The sequence below is a fragment of the Danio rerio genome, chromosome 25 (assembly GCF_052040795.2).
Source record: "Danio rerio strain M-AB ecotype USA chromosome 25, GRCz13ab, whole genome shotgun sequence".
In the NCBI taxonomy this organism is placed as follows: domain Eukaryota; kingdom Metazoa; phylum Chordata; class Actinopteri; order Cypriniformes; family Danionidae; genus Danio; species Danio rerio.
Window position 1 is genome coordinate 38,397,106 of NC_141045.1, and position 20,395 is coordinate 38,417,500.

A 20,395-nucleotide genomic window follows, 5' to 3' on the forward strand; every position below is an offset into this window, starting at 1 on the left:
TATATTTGTTTTTGATTGTCTTAAGAACAAACCACTGTTATACAATGACTTGCCTAATTACCCTAACTTTACCCTGATTACCCTAGTGAAGCCTTTAAATGTCACTTTAAGCTGAACACTAGTGTCTTGAACAATATCCAGTCTAATATGATTCACTGTCATCATGACAAAGAGAAAATAAATCAGTTATTAGAAATTTTCTTACTAAAACTAATAAAATATTTCTGTTAAGCAGAATATACAGGGGGGCTAATAATTCTGTCTTCAACTGTATGTTAGGTCTTTATGGCACTGTAATTGCACCAATGCAGAGCTGAATCCTCTATACACCGGCTGTGCTGTCGCTATGCACTGACTGTTGGCTGTGTGCTGTGTGTCAGAGGCATCATCAACCCTGTTCCGGTGTGGAAGAGCGCTCGCGGTGGTGGCGGCGGGACACTGCAGTGTGTTCATGTGGCCGAGGGTCACAGTAAAGCCGTTCTGTGTGTCGAATCTACAGACGACCTCATGTTCACCGGATCTAAAGGTCAGAAGAGGCTTTGCTATTTTATTTAGCATAATCAGATATTATTTTACAGGGTTCATACAGTGCTGGAAATCATTACAAAAGCAATAGAAGTTGTAAGTGTTCAAGGTTTGAAAAGTGCTTAGATTTCTGCTTGAAGATATACACTAGCAGACAAAAGTCTTGTGGCCTATCCAAGTTTCAGGAACAGCAAATAATAGCTTGACTTTTAGTTGATCATTTGATATCAGAAGTGTCTTATATGAAAGGCGAAGGCCTCTAGATTTTGCTCATTTGAGCACAATAAAATCTGATCATGTCTTGATTATTAATGATTTCATTAGGTCAGTAAGGTCTAAGAAAGCCTTCTTGCAGGACTCCCGGAATTCATCAAGATTATTTGTGTTCATCTTCAATGCCTCCTCCTTCATCTTACCTCAAACATACTCAATAATGTTCATATCTGGTGACTGGGCTGGCCAATCCTGGAGCAGCTTGACCGTCTTTGCTTTCAGGAGCTTTGATGTGGAGGCTGAAGTATGAGGAGCGCTATCCTGCTGGAGAATTGTCCCTCTCCTGTGGTTTGTAATGTAATGGGCAGCACAAATGTCTTGATACATCCAGGGTTTCTGCCGGTTAAATTTAAGACATTTTAAAACCTTTTTAAGACCAATATGAATGACATTTTCGACTTTTTGAGACATTTTAGATTCTGGGCTAAATGCTAACCCACATAGCAAAATTTCTCTGGCCCAGCTCTGGCCCACACAATCAGGTTTTGCTTGGCCCACATGCCGCAGTGAATTACGGTACATGACTGGACCAAATCTGGCTTCCAGACAAGGGCCAAACACGGACCATATTTGGGCCAAGTCTCAGCCAAGTTAATAACTCATAACTGGGCCTGAACTGGGCCAGATAGGTTGAAGTGTCACGATTGCAATGAAATTGATAAACCCATGGAGTGATGCTCTTTAGGCACACTATGGGCACGCTTTTTCTCAAAGTGACCTGATTGGTAGAATTTTTTTTCTTTACTCAAAAATGATTTTAGTGTATTTTAAATGTGGGTCAAGACTGGCCAAACTCACATGGCCCACTAGTCAAATTTTTTAATCTGGGCCAAATACTACGTTTTTCATCTGGCCCAAATCTTGTGTGCCGCCTTAAAGACGGTGCCACCTCTGCCAAACCCGGGCCATGTTTGGCCCACATGCTGTATGCCAGTGCCGGATGAATGCCTGCTGTGCTAGCTTTATGCCAAATCTGGCCCAGAATTCTTTGCTACTAGGGAAGGATTTTTTTCCCGAATATCCCAGTTGAAAAAGAGCTTCATGTGCCGTATCTAAAAATGATTATAATTGAATGCATTAAATAATACAATAGAACTAATTTAATAATAAAAAACCATCAGGTCAGATCAGTTTGCTCAGCAGTAAATAATTGAAGTACTTTTAAACGAATGTTACTGTAAGGAAAGTAATGCGATGTTTTTTTTTTTTAAATAAAAAGTTTAAAGTTTTATTGAGATTGGGATTGTTGGGGATTGTAAGGGTGTTAATGGCCAGAATGGTATACATAAACAAAGGAAAATTAAAGGTGCAGTAGGTGATTGTCTTCAGAAACATGTGTTGTTGTGCTGGTTGACAGTCTCTTCACAGTCCAAAGTGCTCATTAGAGTAAATGATCTAAATGTGTTTATATGTATTTTAATATTCAGGGTAAAGCATAAAACTACAAAATGTTCATCCAATTAAATACTGTCAGGCCGACATCTCCCATAATTCCGATAAGCAGCTCAAACTGTCTGTCAGCAAATGCAGATTTGGACTTCTGCGCATCTGTTCGCGCCTGCATGAGCGCCGCACGTTCATGAGACGATCACAGATGCGGTGAAATCAAATGCTGAATTGTAACATTTGAAAATGCTGAATCAATATTGAAGTTACTTTAGCACGCTGGAGGAAGCACGACACCATAGCTGAAGTACTGTTAGACAGGTAAAGTTCTGTTTTAAAACTAATTTAGTCAGGCTGAGCTTATGTTAGACTGTGTTGTTATGAATTGCATATATGCACAGACGTGTTGTTCAGCCACTGAAATCTCCCGGTGACAGATTGATGTGACTATTTTCAGTTTCATAAGGGACTTTCGACAGGATCGATGATGTAGATTTATATTTAGTTTAACAACAAAACATCAGTAAATAGCGCTGTTATGCATAACCTGCTGTATTGAGCTGAAGTTGCTTTAATATTCACATTGGGTCATTTTTGAACAATGACAGTCTTCCTATACTGTTCACCATGCTACTCTGAATATTCGCTCTGAAATAGCATGTAAGATTGGCTTAGTAATAAATGTAGTTCCTGCACGTCGCCGGCCAAACACTCACAGGCAGATGACAGACATTGTCACACCTGCTGCAGTGCCCTCTGGTGGTTTTCAAGGGCACCAGTTTTTGTTTTGGTTTTTGTGTTTGTATCCTAGTCATGTGATCACTCCTTGTTTCCAGCTGTCCCTCATTGTCTAATTAGTTCTGTCTTTATAAGACCTGTTATGTTGTGTTTAGTTTGCCTTTGGATTTTCAATGTTCTGTTTAGGTTTGTAGTGCTTTATTCGTGATCTGGTTCATCGTGTTTGGTTTGTTTGTTTGTTCACTTTGTTTAGTATCATTACTATGTTTTGGATACCTGTTTAGTTTGTGTTTGATTCACTTTTGTGCTTCTTTTTTGCACTTCATGTTTTCGTCGATTTTGGTACCTTGCCTGTCCCTTTGTCATGTTTTTGGGATCTTTATTGTTTGGCAATAAATGTGTTTTGCTGCACTTGGATCTTTCCCTTGTTTTTGTGATACCCAGTCATGACAGACATGAACTAGTGGGTTGTCTGCTGTTGTGACGCGGTGCGCGTGTTCGCAATTTCAGGAGGCATGGTTTGAATCACAGTCCCTCCCCGACGTCCAAAGATAATATGCTAAGCGGTTAGCATTTTGGCAGATCACCTACTGCACCTTTAAAAGCTGCTAAAAAAATATTTAAGACCTACAACACAATATGTCAGTAGATTTAAGACTTTTTAAGGCCTAAAATTAAGCTTTTGAGATTTAAGACTGTTTAGGACCCAGCGGATACCCTGTACCTCACGCTGTTGATGTTGCCATCCACTCTGCAGATCTCTCGCACACCCCCATACTGAATGAACCCCAAACCATGACTTTTCCTTCACCAAACTTGACTGATTTCCGTGAGAATCTTGGCTCCACGTGGGTTCCAGTAGGTCTTCTGCAGTATTTGTGATGATTGAGATGCAGATGATTCAGCAGAAAAGTCTTAATAGACTTTAATCACATTACAACATCGATGCAGTAAAAGCGACCGTATGAAAGCGACAACAGTCACGTTAACCTTTTATAAGATGTTTATCGGTCGGGGAAAACACTAGCTGTGCATATACCCCATTCGTTATCATTGGTCAACAGCGGTTGAATCTTTTGGGAATCTCGGAGAAAGAGATTTTATTTCTTTCCAATCCCCCAATCTTGACCTCTGGCTTCTTTGGTATTACTGTAAGCATGGCAGTATAAGACATCAATTGGCAGCGCTTGATTTCTCCATCTCCCAGCTGTGGTCGTGGTCCTTCACCTTTGGAAACCAGCTTGTATTTCTTTGAGGACGGGTCAGAAGATGAGCGCGGCTCCTGGGAGATGAGAAGCGAAGCGCCGTGTTCGCAGGAAATCAATATAGGATCTCATTAAGGACTCATTCCGGCTTGTAGATCCGAACAGCCTAAGCTTTGAGATCCTTCCTGGACTAATTATGAATTCTGACAGAGACGCTGAGTGGACTGAATTGCCTGCAGTATCCTACATTCTCTATCGACCTCTCCAGTATATTAAATATAGGAGATGAGCTCCCCGAGGGGATGAGTTATAGAGTGGCTTTTGGTTCCTCTGTCTTCCTCCACCAACACTGTAAGACAGGGGTAGGAGTGTGGACACTTCTATTTTTATACACTGTCTCAGGCTTCGTTAGGTACATGGGTTAAGTAAAAGAATAAATGAAGACTTTATTATGCGGCTTTCTCTTAACATTCAGGAGTCTGCGCAGCTTCAGTATGCATCTTTGGTTAAATTCTATTGAGCTTATTCTTGACGTACAAGCAGGCGCAGCCATTGGAATCGAGATTTTTGGCTCGAGACTTCTGCTCTTACTGGAAGACATGATAGGACGAGGCAACATACGACAACGAAGTGGCACAGGACAGCAGACATGGGGAGACTATAAGCAGAAATAATTAACAAACAAACAAACAGGTGAACTGAATTAACTAATAATGGGTTAACAAAGAGGGTAAGACTAGACAATAGACAGGAGAGCACATGACACAAGACAACACAAGCTATGTGCTCACATTAAAGAGAGAGCTCATTAACCATGTGTTCACATGAGACAACACTGAAGTGCACAGCCACGATGTAAACACTGGACCACATGCTTAGGAAACACCAACATAAACAGAACCCAAGACACGAGTACACGATAAATGAAAAACACCTTACCGTGATCACACATGCGACATGCATATTCCGATCCCAGCGTCAACCGAAACGGACTGGACTAGTGCCCTGAGAACGAAACACCATGCCGCCAACAAAACAACAAACACACCAGGACGAGAGCAAACAACACGACGGTGCACATACAAAGACACACAATGACAGAAAATGAGTGCTCGAGCTGAGCACAACATACAAGACATGACAGGACTAGTGTCTGGACCAAAACAAGAATTAAACAAGACCAGAGTGGCAGAATCTGGTTGTGAAACTATCATATCCTAATTCCAACCCCTATTATTCCGGATGACATGCTGGGTATTAATGTTCTCATATATGCAAGGATGGTGTAGCATTGAAGTTCCCTCTGAAGGGATTGGCTTAAAACTTCCCTCAGATGGGAATGACAGGATTCGTTGTATTGCCATACATCTGTGCATCAAGTCTTTCTTCAAACAAATGGAAGTTGATGAAGTTTATCACGGGCAGCCGTTTAGAACAGGCATGTCCAAACTCGGTCCTGTAGGCCGGTGTCCTGCAAAGTTTAGTCCCAACCCCAATCAGACACACCTGGGCTAGCTAATCAAGCTCTTACTAGGTTTTCTAGAAACATCCTTGCAGGTGTGATTTTAGCAAGTTGGAGCCTGGTCGACCAGGCTGGTTTTAAAGGGGTTTTGGCCATTTCCAGGCTGCTTTCCAGCCTGTTCTTAGCTGGTCAGGCTGGAAAATGACCAGCTAAATCCAGCTAAAACCAGCTTGATCAGCCTGGTTTAAGCTGGACATAGCTGGTTTTGGCTGGGCTCCCATCCTGGCTAGGCTGGTCAAGCTGGTTTTAGCTGGTCATCTCCCAGCCTGACCAGCTAAGACCAGGCTGGAAATGGCTGGAAACCAGCCTGGAAATGGCCAAAACCCCTCTAAAACCAGCCTGGTCGACCAGCTAAAACCAGCCACCCAACCTAGGCTGGTTTAAGCTTTTTTTTCAGTAGGGATAGCCAATCAAAACTGGGCTATTTTCAATTATACCTCAGATTCAGATCAGTCTAAAGATGCTCCCATAGAATCACCAAGCATCTGACTCTCATCTCCGGGAACTGGGTCATAAATATAACCCTAAGACATTGAATGGTTTCAGTTAACTATATTAACCTGGGTTTTTCCTTTTTTCAGATCGTACCTGTAAAGTTTGGAATTTAGTGACGGGACAGGAGATCATGTCTCTGGGCGGCCACCCTAACAACGTAGTGTCAGTGCGCTACAGCTCTAGTCTGGTCTTTACCGTCTCCACCTCCTACATCAAAGTCTGGGACATCCGAGACTCTGCCAAATGCATCCGGACACTCACGTGCGTCCTAAACAACTCATGATTATCAGATATGCAATATTTGAGATGAAATCAGAGAGCTCCCTTATCCTCCGTAGACATCAAGGTGTAATTAGGGGAAAATAAGTCAGTAGTTGATAGTGGGAATTGGTACTTAAACTGAAGTGTTACCATAATTTGTGTTCTGGTATTGAAATCTTCTCCTTTGTTTTTTCATTTAGCTCGTCAGGTCTGGTGAACACTGGTGATATGTGTGCCGCTAGCACCAATCGCACCGTGACCATACCGGCTGGAGAAAATCAGATTAACCAAATCTACCTGAACCCGTCCGGCACCGTTCTCTATGCTGCCGCCGGAAACTCTGTCCGTGTCTGGGACCTGAGGCGGTATGGCTTTACCCACAATCCTTCACTCTACATCATGTGCCACATCATATGACTGACGTTGTGTTTTTACAGGTTTGTGTGTACAGGAAAACTAACGGGTCATCTGGGTCCAGTCATGTGCTTGACTGTTGATCAGACTGGAAACGGACAGGATCTGGTCATCACAGGCTCTAAGGATCACTACATCAAGGTTTGGTTGAGTTGATTTTGAGGCTAGTTTATAACACCAGATGCGTTCTAGGCTTGTTTATAACAGCAGACGGTGCTCTAGGCTAGTTTAACAGCAGACAGCGCTCTAGGCTAAGTTTTAACAGCAGATGCAGCTCTAGGGTAATTCAACAGCAGATGTTGCTCTTGGCTAGTTTAACAGCAGTCTGCGCTCTAGGCTAGTTTAACAGCAGATGGCGCTCTAGGCTAGTTTAACAGCAGACGGTGCTCTAGGCTAGTTTAACAGTAGACGGTGCTCTAAGCTAGTTTATAACAACAGATAACGCTCTTAGCTAGTTTTAACAGCAGATGGCGCTCTAGACTAGATTAAAAGCAGATGGCGCTCTTGGCTAGTTTTTAAGAGCAGAAGGCACTCTAGTCTAGTTTTTAACAGAAGGTGCTCTAGGCTAGTTTATAAAAGATGTTTTAGACTAGTTTTTAACAGCAGACGACGCTCTAGGCTAGTTTTTAACAGCAGATGATGCTCTAGGCTAGTTTTAAACAGCAGATGGCGCTCTAGGCTAGTTTTTAACAGCAGATGGTGCTCTAGGCTAGTTTTTAACAGACGGCGCTCTAGGCTAGTTTATAACAGATGGTGCTCTAGGCTAGTTTTTAGCAGCAGACGGCGCTTTAGGCTAGTTTTTCACAGGCGATCTAGGCTTTTTTTTTAAACAATAGTCGGCGCTCTAGGCTAGTTTAACAGCAGACAGCTCTCTAGACTAGTTTAAAAGCAGATGGCGCTCTAGGCTAGTTTTTAAGAGCAGAAGGCGCTCTAGGCTAGTTTTTAACAGACGGCGCTCTAGGCTAGTTTATAAAAGATGGTGCTCTAGGCTAGTTTTTAACAGCAGACGATGCTCTAGGCTAGTTTTTAACAGCAGACGGTGCTCTAGGCTAGTTTTTAACAGTCGGCGCTCTAGGCTAGTTTATAACAGATGGTGCTGTAGGCTAGTTTTTAACAGACAGCGCTCTAGGCTAGTTTATAACAGATGGTGCTCTAGGCTAGTTTTTAACAGCAGACGATGCTGTAGGCTAGTTTTTAACAGCAGACGGTGCTCTAGGCTAGTTTTTAACAGACGGCGCTCTAGACTAGTTTATAACAGATGGTGCTGTAGGCTAGTTTTTAACAGACAGCGCTCTAGGCTAGTTTATAACAGATGGTGCTCTAGGCTGGTTTTTAACAGCAGATGATGCTATAGGCTAGATTTTAACAGCAGATGGCGCTCTAGGCTAGTTTTTAACAGCAGACGGCGCTCTAGGCTAGTTTTAAACAGCAGACGGCGCTCTAGGCTAGTTTTTAACAGCAGACGGTGCTCTAGGCTAGTTTTTAACAGACGGCGCTCTAGGCTAGTTTATAACAGATGCTGCTGTATGCTAGTTTTTAACAGACAGCGCTCTAGGCTAGTTCATAACAGATGGTGCTCCAGGCTAGTTTTTAACAGCAGGCGGCGCTCGAGGCTAGGTTTTTACAGGCAATCTAGGCTTGTTTTTAAAGCAATAGTCGGAGCTCTAGGCTGGTTTTTAAGTCAAAATGGCGCTTTCACATGACATACACAAGCAAATAATACAAATCAAAATATGACGCCGAGCCTGTCCTGCGGCGTGTGAATGGATGCGTGTTGTGTTTGTGCAGATGTTTGATGTGACCGAGGGCGCTATGGGGAGCATCAGCCCCACTCATAACTTCGAGCCGCCACACTATGATGGCATCGAGTCTCTGGTGGTTCAGGGAGACTGTCTGTTCAGCGGCTCCAGAGACAACGGCATCAAGAAATGGGACCTGACCCGCAAAGACCTGCTGCAGGTACCACAATATACAGTATATACAGTACATTCAAATGAGATTGTGCTCTTTTCAGAAGAGGGCGGAGCTACCTCTTCTGTGCCTGTGTGTCAGCATAGTGGCAGATTCAAGAACATGACTAATGTCATATGCTAATGAGGGAGAGATGGTCACTAGTGGGCGGGGCTTTCCCCCTCTGATGACACGTACAAATGAGGACAACATTGATGAAAGGTTTTGATTCACTTATCAAGTGTTGACTACTGTATATATTCCAGTAAATTACTGTCAAAAAGTAATCACCATCTAGTAATGAAAGTAGCAAATGAAGCCATGACACTCGATATAGTGCACTACATAGTGTACAGGGAGAGTTTTTGTTGTTTTTGATTTACATCAATCCTAAAGTGTGAGTGGTGTGTCCAAATATATCTTTAACACAACATTATAATGCAAGTGTTGCAGCTTCCACAAGGACAATTAGCCAATCAGTTGATTAATCCGCGCGGATAAGGAACAGGCTAATTAGCTCATCAGGAAGTGCATCAATCATGTTTGTCCAGGTTTTCTGGTGTGTGTGTGTGTGTGTTGTCCTCCAGCAGATCCCGAAGGCTCGTCGTGACTGGGTCTGTGCTCTAGTATTATTTAAGCTGAATACTAGTATCTTGAAAAATAACTGGCTGAGTGGTTAGCACTGTTGCCTCACAGCAAGAAGGTCACCGGTTTGAGTCTCAGCTGGGTCAGTTGGCATTTCTGTGTGGAGTTTGCATGTTCTGTTCCCCCACAGTCCAAACACATGCGCTATATTGGAGAAACTAAATTGGCCGTAGTGTATGAGTGTGTGTATGTGAATGTGAGAGTGTATGGGTGTTTCCCAGTACTAGGTTGCATTTATTTTCCTTTGGCTTAGTCCCTTATATATCAGGGTTCACCACTGCGGAATGAACCACCAACTATTCTAGCATATGTTTTACACAGCGGAGCCCTTCCAGCTGCAACCCAGTACTGGAAAACACTAATACACTCTTACTTTTACACACACACTCATACACTACGACCAATTTAGTTTCTCTAATTTCCCTATACAGTAGCGCATGTGTTTGGACTGTGGGGGAAACCGGAGCACCCGGAGGAAACCCACGCCAACACGGGGAGAACATGCAAACTCCACACAGAAACGCCAACTGACCCAGCCAGGACTCGAACCAGCAACCTTCTTGCTGTGAGGCAACAGTGCTAACAACTGAACCACTGTCCGCTCTAGTATTAGTCATTACAAATAAGATAATCAAATGTGCGTGTGTGTTGTCCTCCAGCAGGTCCCGAATGCTCACCGGGATTGGGTGTGTGCTCTGGGAGTGGTCCCGGCGTCTGCGATCCTGCTGAGCGGCTGTCGAGCAGGAGTCCTGAAACTCTGGCACACCGACACACTGAGCCCCCTGGGGGAGATCAGAGGACACGAGAGTCCCATCAACAGCATCTCCACCAACAGCACGCATCTGTTCACCGCTGCCGAGTGAGATACGCTCTAGCCCTGCTCGATAATGGAAAATTTATAATCACGATTATTTTGGTCATAATTGTAATCAGGGCTTGACATTAACACCTGCCAACCCGACAACTGATTTCAGCTGTGGCTAGACAGATACTCAGGTTAGACAGATACTCTCACTAGCCACTTTGGCTGGCTGAAAATAAGTTTTAAATTGTAGTTTTCTTAAAAGCAGAGTTTAATAATAAAGAGTGTCCAATATTCATGCAAATGTGATCTAGAATCAGGAAGCAGCGCAACTGACAAAAATAACTGGGTTTGCGCAAGCATGTGAATATGAGAGGAAACGCAACTGGTACGATCGATTCTTTTTGAAATAGACTGGACCGAAAGCGAGGATCATGCACCCACAGTCCTGCTGCTGTCAAGAGCTCCAGATTTAAAAATAATAATAATAAAAAAAACAATATATATATATATATATATATATATATATATATATATATATATATATATATATAAAGTTGTAGTCAGAATTATTCGCCCCTCTGTTTATTTTTTCCCCCATTTTCTGTTTAACGGAGAGCAGATTTCTTCAGCACATTTCTAATCATAATAGTTTTAATAACTCATCTCTAATAACTGATTCATTTTATCTTTGCCATGATGACAGCACATAATATTAGATACTTTTAATATTAACATCAACAGATATTAAGCAGACAGTCTACTTAAACTTAAATGGACCATCAAAATGAAGTTTTACCAGTATGTTTAATGTAAAATAATAACTAAGTTTTGTCATTTTAAAAATATATTTGGCTAGATTCTTCCAAAAATTGTTTACAATGCTACATTGAAAAAATAAACGACAAAGGCTTATCTGCATTGCAGAAACCACAGATATCCTCCTTTTCAATGTACTTTGATAATCACGATTTTACTAGGGAAAATTGTTTTTTGTATTTTAAAACGAATTTCCCAAATTTTAATATTAATAGTGTATTTAAAGGGAGTTAACCAGGCTCTTTTACAATTATTTTTAACTTACAATAAACTAAACGTGTAATGCAACACAAACACGCTTATGTAAGCACTAGATGGCGCAAACACGCAACAAACCCGAACCTTGCCCCAACGTTCAGCGCATGCGCAGCGCCGTTCTTTGTTGTCACGGTCCAAATTTATCCCGGAATAAGGACAGCACGCATGTGCCGTGAACCCGGATGTATCAGGACTTGTTTGAATAAAGAACAAAAGCAACGGGCTGGAAATACAGCCAGACTGTCTTTAAAAAGTAAAGGAATCTGCTTCCAGTCCGGGTAAAGTACAAGTGCTCGTTTTAGATGATTGATGATTACAGGAACTCACAAGTGGGAGTTTTAGCGTGAATTTCTTCAAGACACTTCTATACAGCTTAAAGTGACATTTAAAGGCTTCACTAGGGTAATTAGGTTAACTAGGCAGGTTTGGGTAATTAGGCAAGTCATTGTATATCGATGGTTTGTTCTGTAGATCAGGAAAAAATAGCTTAAAGGGGCTAAAAATATTGTGCCTAAATTTAAAAAAAAAAACTGCTTTTATTCTATCGAAATAAAACAAATAAGACTTTCTCCAGAATAAAAAATATTATCAGACATGCTGTGAAAATTTCCTGAATCAACATCTTTTGGTAACAATTAAAAAAAGAAAAAAGAATTTAAAGGGGGGCGAAGAATTCTGACTTCAACTTATAATTAATATAATATAATATAATATAATATAATATAATATAATATAATTAAAATAATATATATATTGCAGTCACTGCTTTCACTTTAATTATTCTTTGAATGGATTTATTAACAGGCCAAACATTAACTGTGTACACGTGATCATCCTTTCATCATCACTCATGGTATGTTTCTTTTGCGTACAGTTATTTTCGTTAATATGGTTTAATGATCATTTTTTTATAATAACATTGCTTTAAATGAATTTGACTCCTTGTTTATGTGTAGTTAAGTGGTGATATGGGAGCTTTAGCCAGGACAGATTACTGTGCATATTTTAGAGACATGACAATCATCATTTTTTAAATGTCACATTTTTATAAAGGAAAGTTTTGTTGGAATAAAAAGTGCATGTATACAGGTATGTTTAGCTTTTTATGACAGATTTAAATTATTATTATTTATTTTTGGTGTGGTCAAAGATAAATTTGGTAAATCCTTAATTTTGAGCCCTGAAAAGTCGTGTGAAATAAAAACTAGTTGCACTTATTGCAACACAACCCATTTGCTCATGCACATTGAGCAAGCTCATACACAACACACACAAACAGTGAAATGAATGAGGAGGCATGTGGACATTACATAACATCTAAATCAAGTATTATTAGCATCTCAAAGTCACATTTATTCATATAAAATATATTTTTCCTAACAACAAAAGTGTGGCTAGTAAAAAAGACGAGTGGCTAGTAATGTTTAAAAAAATTATGTCAAGCCCTGGTTATAATCATGATATTTTTGTTTTGGATCGTCTCCTGAACAAATCACTGTTATACAATGACTTGCCTAATTACCCTAACTTTACCCTAATTACCCTAGTGAAGCCTTTAAATGTCACTTTAAGCTGTATAGAAGTGTCTTGAAGAATATCTAGTCTAATATTATTTACTGTCATCATGCCAAAGATAAAATAAATCAGTTATAAGAAAAGAGTTAATAAAACTATTATAAATAGAAATGTGTTGAGAGGAATATTTGAAATTGGGGAATAAACTATACAGGAGGCTATAAATTCTGACTTCATCTGTAATTTGTCATCCAGTTAGGATCTATTAAAGGGGCAGTTCACCCAAAACATTAAAATTGACTCTGTTTACTCTCCCTCATGTGAGTTCCTTTAAGAGTTTCTTTCTTCTGTCGAACACAAATAAGAATATACTGAGGAAAGCTGAAAACCATTGACTACACTAGTAGGACAAACTAATGGAAGTCAATGGCTGCAGGATTCCAGCATTCTTCAAAGCATCTTCTTTTTATGTTCAACAGATGAAAGAAAGTCAAACAGGTTTGGAACAAGTAAACAATGGCAGAATTGCGAGTTCATTTCTAGTGTTACGATGAGTTTAAATCAGAAGGTTTAATGGAATCTCAATGATCTCTTCTCTATAATGATTATGGTCTATTCTTCACCCTGCAGTGACCGGACGGTGAAGATCTGGCGTGCGAGAGGAAGTCTGGATGGATCTGCAGATGTGGGTGACACCATGGAGGAGGGCGTCAGTAACTGATGCACTGTTTTACTACAGTAACCCAGCTGCCAAAGACATTTGCACTTTGACCCTCCAGGAAATCCTGGATAACCAATCAAATCTGCTCACCACGGCTCCTCTGGAGTTCACTGCTTCGATAGTGATGCCCCACAATTAGGCACAGTCAACGTCACACGTTCAAAAAAAAAAGCTCTTTGTGCTTAAAATAACCCAGCAGCAGGGTTAATTCTAACAATCATGAAGATGGCGCTGAAAACAGACCTGCTGACGTGGAGTTTGAGGAACCGGATCTTCTGTAGCGGGCTTCAGTTTTCCGGTTCTTGAGGACATTCTGGAGTGACGCTTGTGGAGGAGTCTGAGGGAATCTCACATAAACACAACACAGCTCATTTGTTCAGCTCTAAAGAGGAAATCGATAATGAAGGGTGAAATGATTAGCATAAACATAACAAGGCTAATTTATGCACTTTTTTTGCATTGTGAACATACATCATGGCACATTTTCCCACAACACTTATTACTGTAATGAGAAAAAACTGAATATATTCATTCAGTATAAAAAAGAACTTGTTATTAGTTGCTGCCTGTAATAATACTGAATGAAGAAATATATAAACTAGAATTCATACATAATATAAATATAGCATTTATAGCTGTGCAGAAAAATCAGTCCAGAAATCGCTTCTGAGCTTGAAATGTTGACGCCGCTCTAGGATAGTTTAACAGCAGATGACGCTATTGGCTATTTTGACAGCAGACGGCTCTCCAGGCTAGTTTAACAGCAGATGGCGCTCTAGGCTAGTTTAACAGCAGACGGCGCTTTAGGTATTTTACCAGCAGACAGCGCTCTAGGCTAGTTTAAACAGCAGATGGTGCTCTAGACTAGTTTATAACAGCAGACGGCGCTCTAGGCTAGTTTATAACTGCAGACGCCGCTCGAGGCTAGTTTATAACAGCAGACGGCGCTCTAGGCTAGTTTATAACAGCAGATGGCGCTCTAGACTAGTTTATAACAGCAGATGGCGCTCTAGACTAGTTTATAACAGCAGACGGCGCTCTAGGCTAGTTTTAACAGCACACAACGCTCTAGACTAGTTTATAACAGCAGACGGCGCTCTAGGCTAGTTTATAACTGCAGACGGCGCTCAAGGCTAGTTTATAACAGCAGACGGCGCTCTAGGCTAGTTTATAACAGCAGACGGCGCTCTAGGCTAGTTTTAACAGCACACAGCGCTCTAGACTAGTTTATAACAGCAGACGGCGCTCTAGGCTAGTTTTAACAGCACACAGCGCTCTAGACTAGCTTATAACAGCAGACGGCGCTCTAGACTAGTTTATAACAGCAGACGGCGCTCTAGGCTAGTTTTAACAGCACACAGCGCTCTAGACTAGTTTATAACAGCAGACGGCGCTCTAGGCTAGTTTTAACAGCACACAGCGCTCTAGACTAGCTTATAACAGCAGACGGTGCTCTAGACTAGTTTATAACAGCAGACGGCGCTCTAGGCTAGTTTATAACAGCAGATGGCGCTCTAGATTAGTTTATAACAGCAGACGGCGCTCTAGGCTAGTTTTAACAGCACACAGCGCTCTAGACTAGTTTAAAACAGCAGATGACGCTCTAGGCTAGTTTCTAACAGCAGATGATGCTCTAGACTAGTTTCTAACAGCACAAGGCGCTCTAAGCTAGTTTTTTAACAGCAGATGGCGCTCTAGGCTAGTTTTTAACAGCAGACGGCGCTCTAGGCTAGTTTCTAACAGCAGATGGCGCTCTAGGCTAGTTTATAACAGCAGATGGCGCTCTAGACTAGTTTATAACAGCAGACACTGCTCTAGACTAGTTTCTAACAGCAAATGGCGCTCTAGGCTTGTTTTTTAACAGCAGATGGCACTCTAGGATAGTTTATAACAGCAGATGGCGCTCTAGGCTAGTTTATGACAGCAGATGGCGCTCTAGACTAGTTTATGACAGCAGATGGCCCTCTAGGCTAGTTTTAACAGCAGACAGCGCTCTAGGCTAGTTTATAACAGCAGATGCCGCTCTAGGCTAGTTTTTAACAGCAAATGGTGCTCTAGGCTAGGTTTAACACAGACAGCGCTCTAGGCTAGTTTATAACAGCAGACAGCGATCTAGGCTAGGTTTAGCAGCGGATCATGCTCTAGGCTAGTTTTTAACAGTAGACAGCGCTTTAAAATTAGCCTAGAGCAGTGTCTGCGAGAAGGGTATAAACGGGTGGGTCTTGGAGCTCCAAGTGGGCTGGGCAAACCTTATTTAGTTGTATTTAGACTTGAATATTGTGCTTTATGAATTTGTACACCTAACCCTAAACCCAACCTCACAGTAACCTGATAAACTCAACCTACTTGCGGTTTGAGTCCCTCCCACTTGGAGGTCACCCAACCTACTTGCGGTGTAATTCCTCCCACTTGCAGGTCTCCAGGATGCAGCAATACCTACTTGGCGTCTGCTGTTAAAAACTAGCCTAGAGCGTCATGCGCTGTTTAAAACTAGCTTACAGCGCCATCTGCTGTTAAAAACTACAGAACCGATAAACAATCGATTCAAGAGAGAACAGGGATGCAGAATCAATTTCTCAGATGAGTTTTCGACACGGCTCTAGTGGCGTTTATAATAATGTAAATGTAATGCATAATCAAACAGTTGCATTTCAAATAGGTTAACAATGCAAATGACTTAAGATTTGGCTTTCCTTTCCTAAAGATATGACTGCTTATTATGGATATTTCTGTGGTGTTGATTGTCTTTCTTCTCGCCTGACTGGAATCACCACGACCTTAAACAAGCGCTGTGTTTTGCCTAATCAATTTCATTAATCACATGGTGACCAAATTATGAAGCCATTTTCACATCACACACAGTATATATTATATCAGTGTAGACCATAACAATATAGAAACTGGCGTATGGCTCTCCTCACTCGTTCTGTGTTGTTGTCAGTCCATTAACACTTTTCTGCTCAAGTCTCCTTGTGTCTGCACCTGTTGGCTCTGGGTAGTGTTCACATTAATGCACTAGATACTGTACTGTATATATATATGTATATTGATATTCACACACCGTACTCAGTCGTGAGCGGAGATTTACTCGTGCCTGAACCACTTATCAATGTAGAGCAGAGCTTTTCTCCACTAAATGTGCTAGTTTACATGTCAGAATGTCTGGCGGTTTTGCGCTCGATGAAATAAACATATGAAGTCGGCCTGGAAAGCTTTTGTAAGCAGTTGTTCAAAGCTCTTAGTTTTCCGGCCACGCTCCGGCCTTCTGTATTTCTGACTGACTCTGAGCTTTAGTTGTCAACACAATGTTAGCCGATAGTGATTTGAATGTCAGATGTCAACTGAATTAAACGTCATCTGTCAAAAACCCACTCTGGAAGTGCAGCTGTGTTCATCAAATGCGAACGCTGATTATTATTACATTAATATTGAAAGCGGAGGGTGACGCGAGCTGTCCGACTCTGAAAAGTTATGCACAGAAGTGGTTCACACAGCTCTCTTTGAGTTTGTGTTTTATGTAAATTGCAACCCCGGCTCATTCTGAAAATGTACCCCTATACACATTTCTGGACAGCGGCAAATACGCCCCAGGTTTGTTTTTTAGCAGTTTGTTTTCAAGAATCCACCAGAGGCCGCTGTGTACGCTTTTCGAGATCTCAGATTTCTCTCACAAGTGCCATTCGCGCCTGCTCTTCTCAAGTAAATCCACCAGAAGCTGCTGTAGACTGACTGAATGACTGTCTGAGTGATTACACCCCCACCCACACCCCCCTCCACCCTTTCCTAAACCCAACAGACAGTGTTTTCTAAAAACGCAGATTAACCCGCCCACCCCCTTCCCTAAACCCAACCTACAGTGTTTTGTATAGGAACGATTGACCCGACCACCCCCTTCCTAAACCCAACCGACAGTGTTTTCTAAAAACACAGATTGACCCGCCCACCCCTTCCCTAAACCCAACCCACAGTGTTTTGAATAGCAACGATTGACCCGCCCACCCCTTCCCTAAACCCAACCCACAGTGTTTTGAATAGCAACGATTGACCCGCCCACCCCTTCCCTAAACCCAACCGACAGTGTTTTGAATAGCAACGATTGACCCGCCCACCCCCTTCCCCAAACCCAACCGACAGTGTTTTCTAAAAACACAGATTGACCCGCCCACCCCTTCCCTAATCCCAACTGACAGTGTTTTGAATAGCAACGATTGACCCGCCCACCCCCTTCCTAAACCCAACCGACAGTGTTTTCTAAAAACACAGATTGACCCGCCCACCTCCTTCCCTAAACCCAACCGATAGTGTTTTGAATAGCAATGATTGACCCAATGACCCCCTTCCTAAACCCAACAGACAGTGTTTTCTAAAAACACAGGTTGACCCACCCATCCCCTTCCCTAAACCCAACCCACAGTGTTTTAAATAGCAACGATTGACCCGCCCACCCCCTTCCCCAAACCCAACCGACAGTGTTTTCTAAAAACACAGATTGACCCGCCCACCCCTTCCCTAATCCCAACTGACAGTGTTTTGAATAGCAACGATTGACCCGCCCAGCCCCTTCCTAAACCCAACCGACAGTGTTTTCTAAAAACACAGATTGACCCGCCCACCTCCTTCCCTAAACCCAACCGATATTGTTTTGAATAGCAATGATTGACCCGATGACCCCCTTCCTAAACCCAACCGACAGTGTTTTCTAAAAACACAGATTGACCCGCCCACCCCCTTCCCCAAACCCAATCAATAGTGTTTTCAAAAGCAATCTAGAAAAAGAAAAGCCCTCTCAGTTGCCTGATTTTTACTACATTTTCTAATTTTACCACATTCTCACCCTGTTATTTACTTGTTAATTTATTAAAAATTTTTGGGTTACTTTTTGGAACCAATCTTCGCCGTACTTGAACCCCGTCATCGTGGCTAACTCCGCTCTGCATCACTCCTGTCAGCTAAGAACAGGAAACTGAGGCTACAATTCACACAGGCTCACCAAAACTGGACAATAGAAGATTGGAGAAACGTTGCTGCTCTGAGTCTCCATTTCTGCTGACACATTCGGATACTCGGGTCAAAATTTGGCCTCAACAACATGAAAGCATGGATCCATCCTGCCTTGTATCAGCGGTTCAGGCTGGTGGTGGTGGTGTAATGGTGTGGGGGAGATTTTCTTGGCACACTTTGGGTCCATTAGTGCCAATTGAGCATCAACGCCACAGCCTACCTGAGTATTGTTGCTGACCAGGTTTCTAGCTCACGTTTGGATTTACTAACGATGAAATGAACGTGAAAATGTGCGTTGGTCCACGGCAACTTCATGCCTGGCGTCTGTGCATTTCTTGTGCGTGTTTGTTTTATTTCTATTGGCGACTTCTAAAGGCAGTTCTGTTAAATTGCACACTACAAAGTGTCTTTGAGCCGTGCAATGGAAGCTGTATGGGACGGGATCATCTGGATGTCTAGCAGGTATATAAGCTTTCCATATCATACAGTTGACCAGCCAAACATTAAAGCGGAATTTGCAGCGGTCGCCGGTTTTCCCAATGTAATCAGAGCGATCGACTGCACACACACTGCATAAAGGCGCCATCTGAAGACGAATATGCATAAGTGAATCTGAAACATTTCCATTCAATAAATGTGCAAATAATATGTGATGCTCAAATGTGCTTCACATAACACACACACACTTATTAATGATTCCTACTTGTCTTCCTCGTGATGAAGAGTAGGCAAAATCTGATATGTAATGAAGAAAAAAGAAAAATAAGATAATCAGACGCTGGATTTGAACCGGGTTCAGGAATAATAGTGTCAAATCATGTTGCCCTGTGCTTTATGAGCTACGCTACTCGCGCTGCTAAAGTCTGCTTGACTATTACTCTATTAGCTCATTCCAACTGCATTACCGCATCAGCTAAACTCTCCCATTCTCATTTTTTTCTTTTGCTATTAATTCCAGAGGACAAACTTGCAATTAACACCGCTTTTCTCCGGTCTACCTCCAATAGGCGCATCTTCAACTCCCATTCTGTTCAAAGTTTCTCTTTTTGCTTGCTTTTGCCATTGCTTCTTCATTTGGTTTTGCCAAAGTAGAGTCATTAGCATATTCATACGAGTGAGAAGGCAGGGAGGGGTTAAGCGCTCGTGCGTGTTGCGCTCAGTTTCATGGTCATTCAGATGTACAAAGAGAATATGCGTGGCATTCTGCGCACACAGTGTTTTCATACATCAATGTTTTAGCGTGATTTCAATGCAAGTCTTCACCAACACCACTTCAGGCAGCAACCTAGCTCTCCCATGTGGTCTCCCATCCAGCTACTGAGCGGGCGCAGCCCTGCTTGGCTTCAGTGGGCGACCATGTGAGAGTTGCAGGGAGCTAGCTGCCGGCATGGATGTGCAGCCTACAAATCTGCAGCAACTGCGTGTTGCTATCATGTCAATATGGAGCAAAATCTCTGAGGAATATTTCCAGTACCTTGCTGAATCTATGCCATGAAGGATTAAGGAAGTTCTGAAGGTAAAAATGGGTCCAGCCTGGTAATAGTAAGGTGTACCTAATAAAGTGGCCGGTGAATGTGTATTTTTATATATATATATATATATATATATATATATATATATATATATATATATATATATATATATATATATATATATATATATATTACTGTCTCTTTAAATAAAGCACCACTAACACAGGCCACAAGAGCGCAGCACCACAATGACTGTAAGCTCCGCATCATCATCATCATCATCACAGCTGACTGTAATTCATGCTCATTTCTCTAACAATCACTGTATCTGCTTCAGGTGTGTGTTTTGCAGGTATTAGGTGAGGTAAAGCGTGGCTCGGTGAGTTTTCCATT

General features: G+C 41.9%; 2 protein-coding genes across 24 annotated transcripts in view; both read left to right on the plus strand.

Moving 5' to 3' along the window:
* Window positions 1-16,900, plus strand: part of kif21a (kinesin family member 21A) — an 83,738-nt gene extending 66,838 nt beyond the window's left edge. For 8 of the 23 annotated variants that reach the window (XM_087312591.1, XM_087312599.1, XM_087312593.1 and 5 more), the window contains 7 exons: window positions 381-526; window positions 6,231-6,405; window positions 6,606-6,770; window positions 6,843-6,960; window positions 8,608-8,778; window positions 10,074-10,273; window positions 13,439-16,900. In XM_087312591.1, coding sequence (XP_087168717.1) covers window positions 381-526; window positions 6,231-6,405; window positions 6,606-6,770; window positions 6,843-6,960; window positions 8,608-8,778; window positions 10,074-10,273; window positions 13,439-13,529 — 1,066 coding nt within the window. In that variant the 3' untranslated portion in view covers window positions 13,530-16,900. Of the gene's footprint in view, window positions 1-380; window positions 527-6,230; window positions 6,406-6,605; window positions 6,771-6,842; window positions 6,961-8,607; window positions 9,445-9,984; window positions 10,274-13,438 lie in introns of those variants that run through there. The other 15 variants (XM_087312592.1, XM_087312600.1, XM_087312594.1 and 12 more) reach the window with 4 other exon arrangements.
* The window catches only part of ano5a (anoctamin 5a), an 805,725-nt gene that overhangs the window by 567,039 nt on the left and 218,291 nt on the right, over window positions 1-20,395 (plus strand). The window lies entirely within an intron of this gene.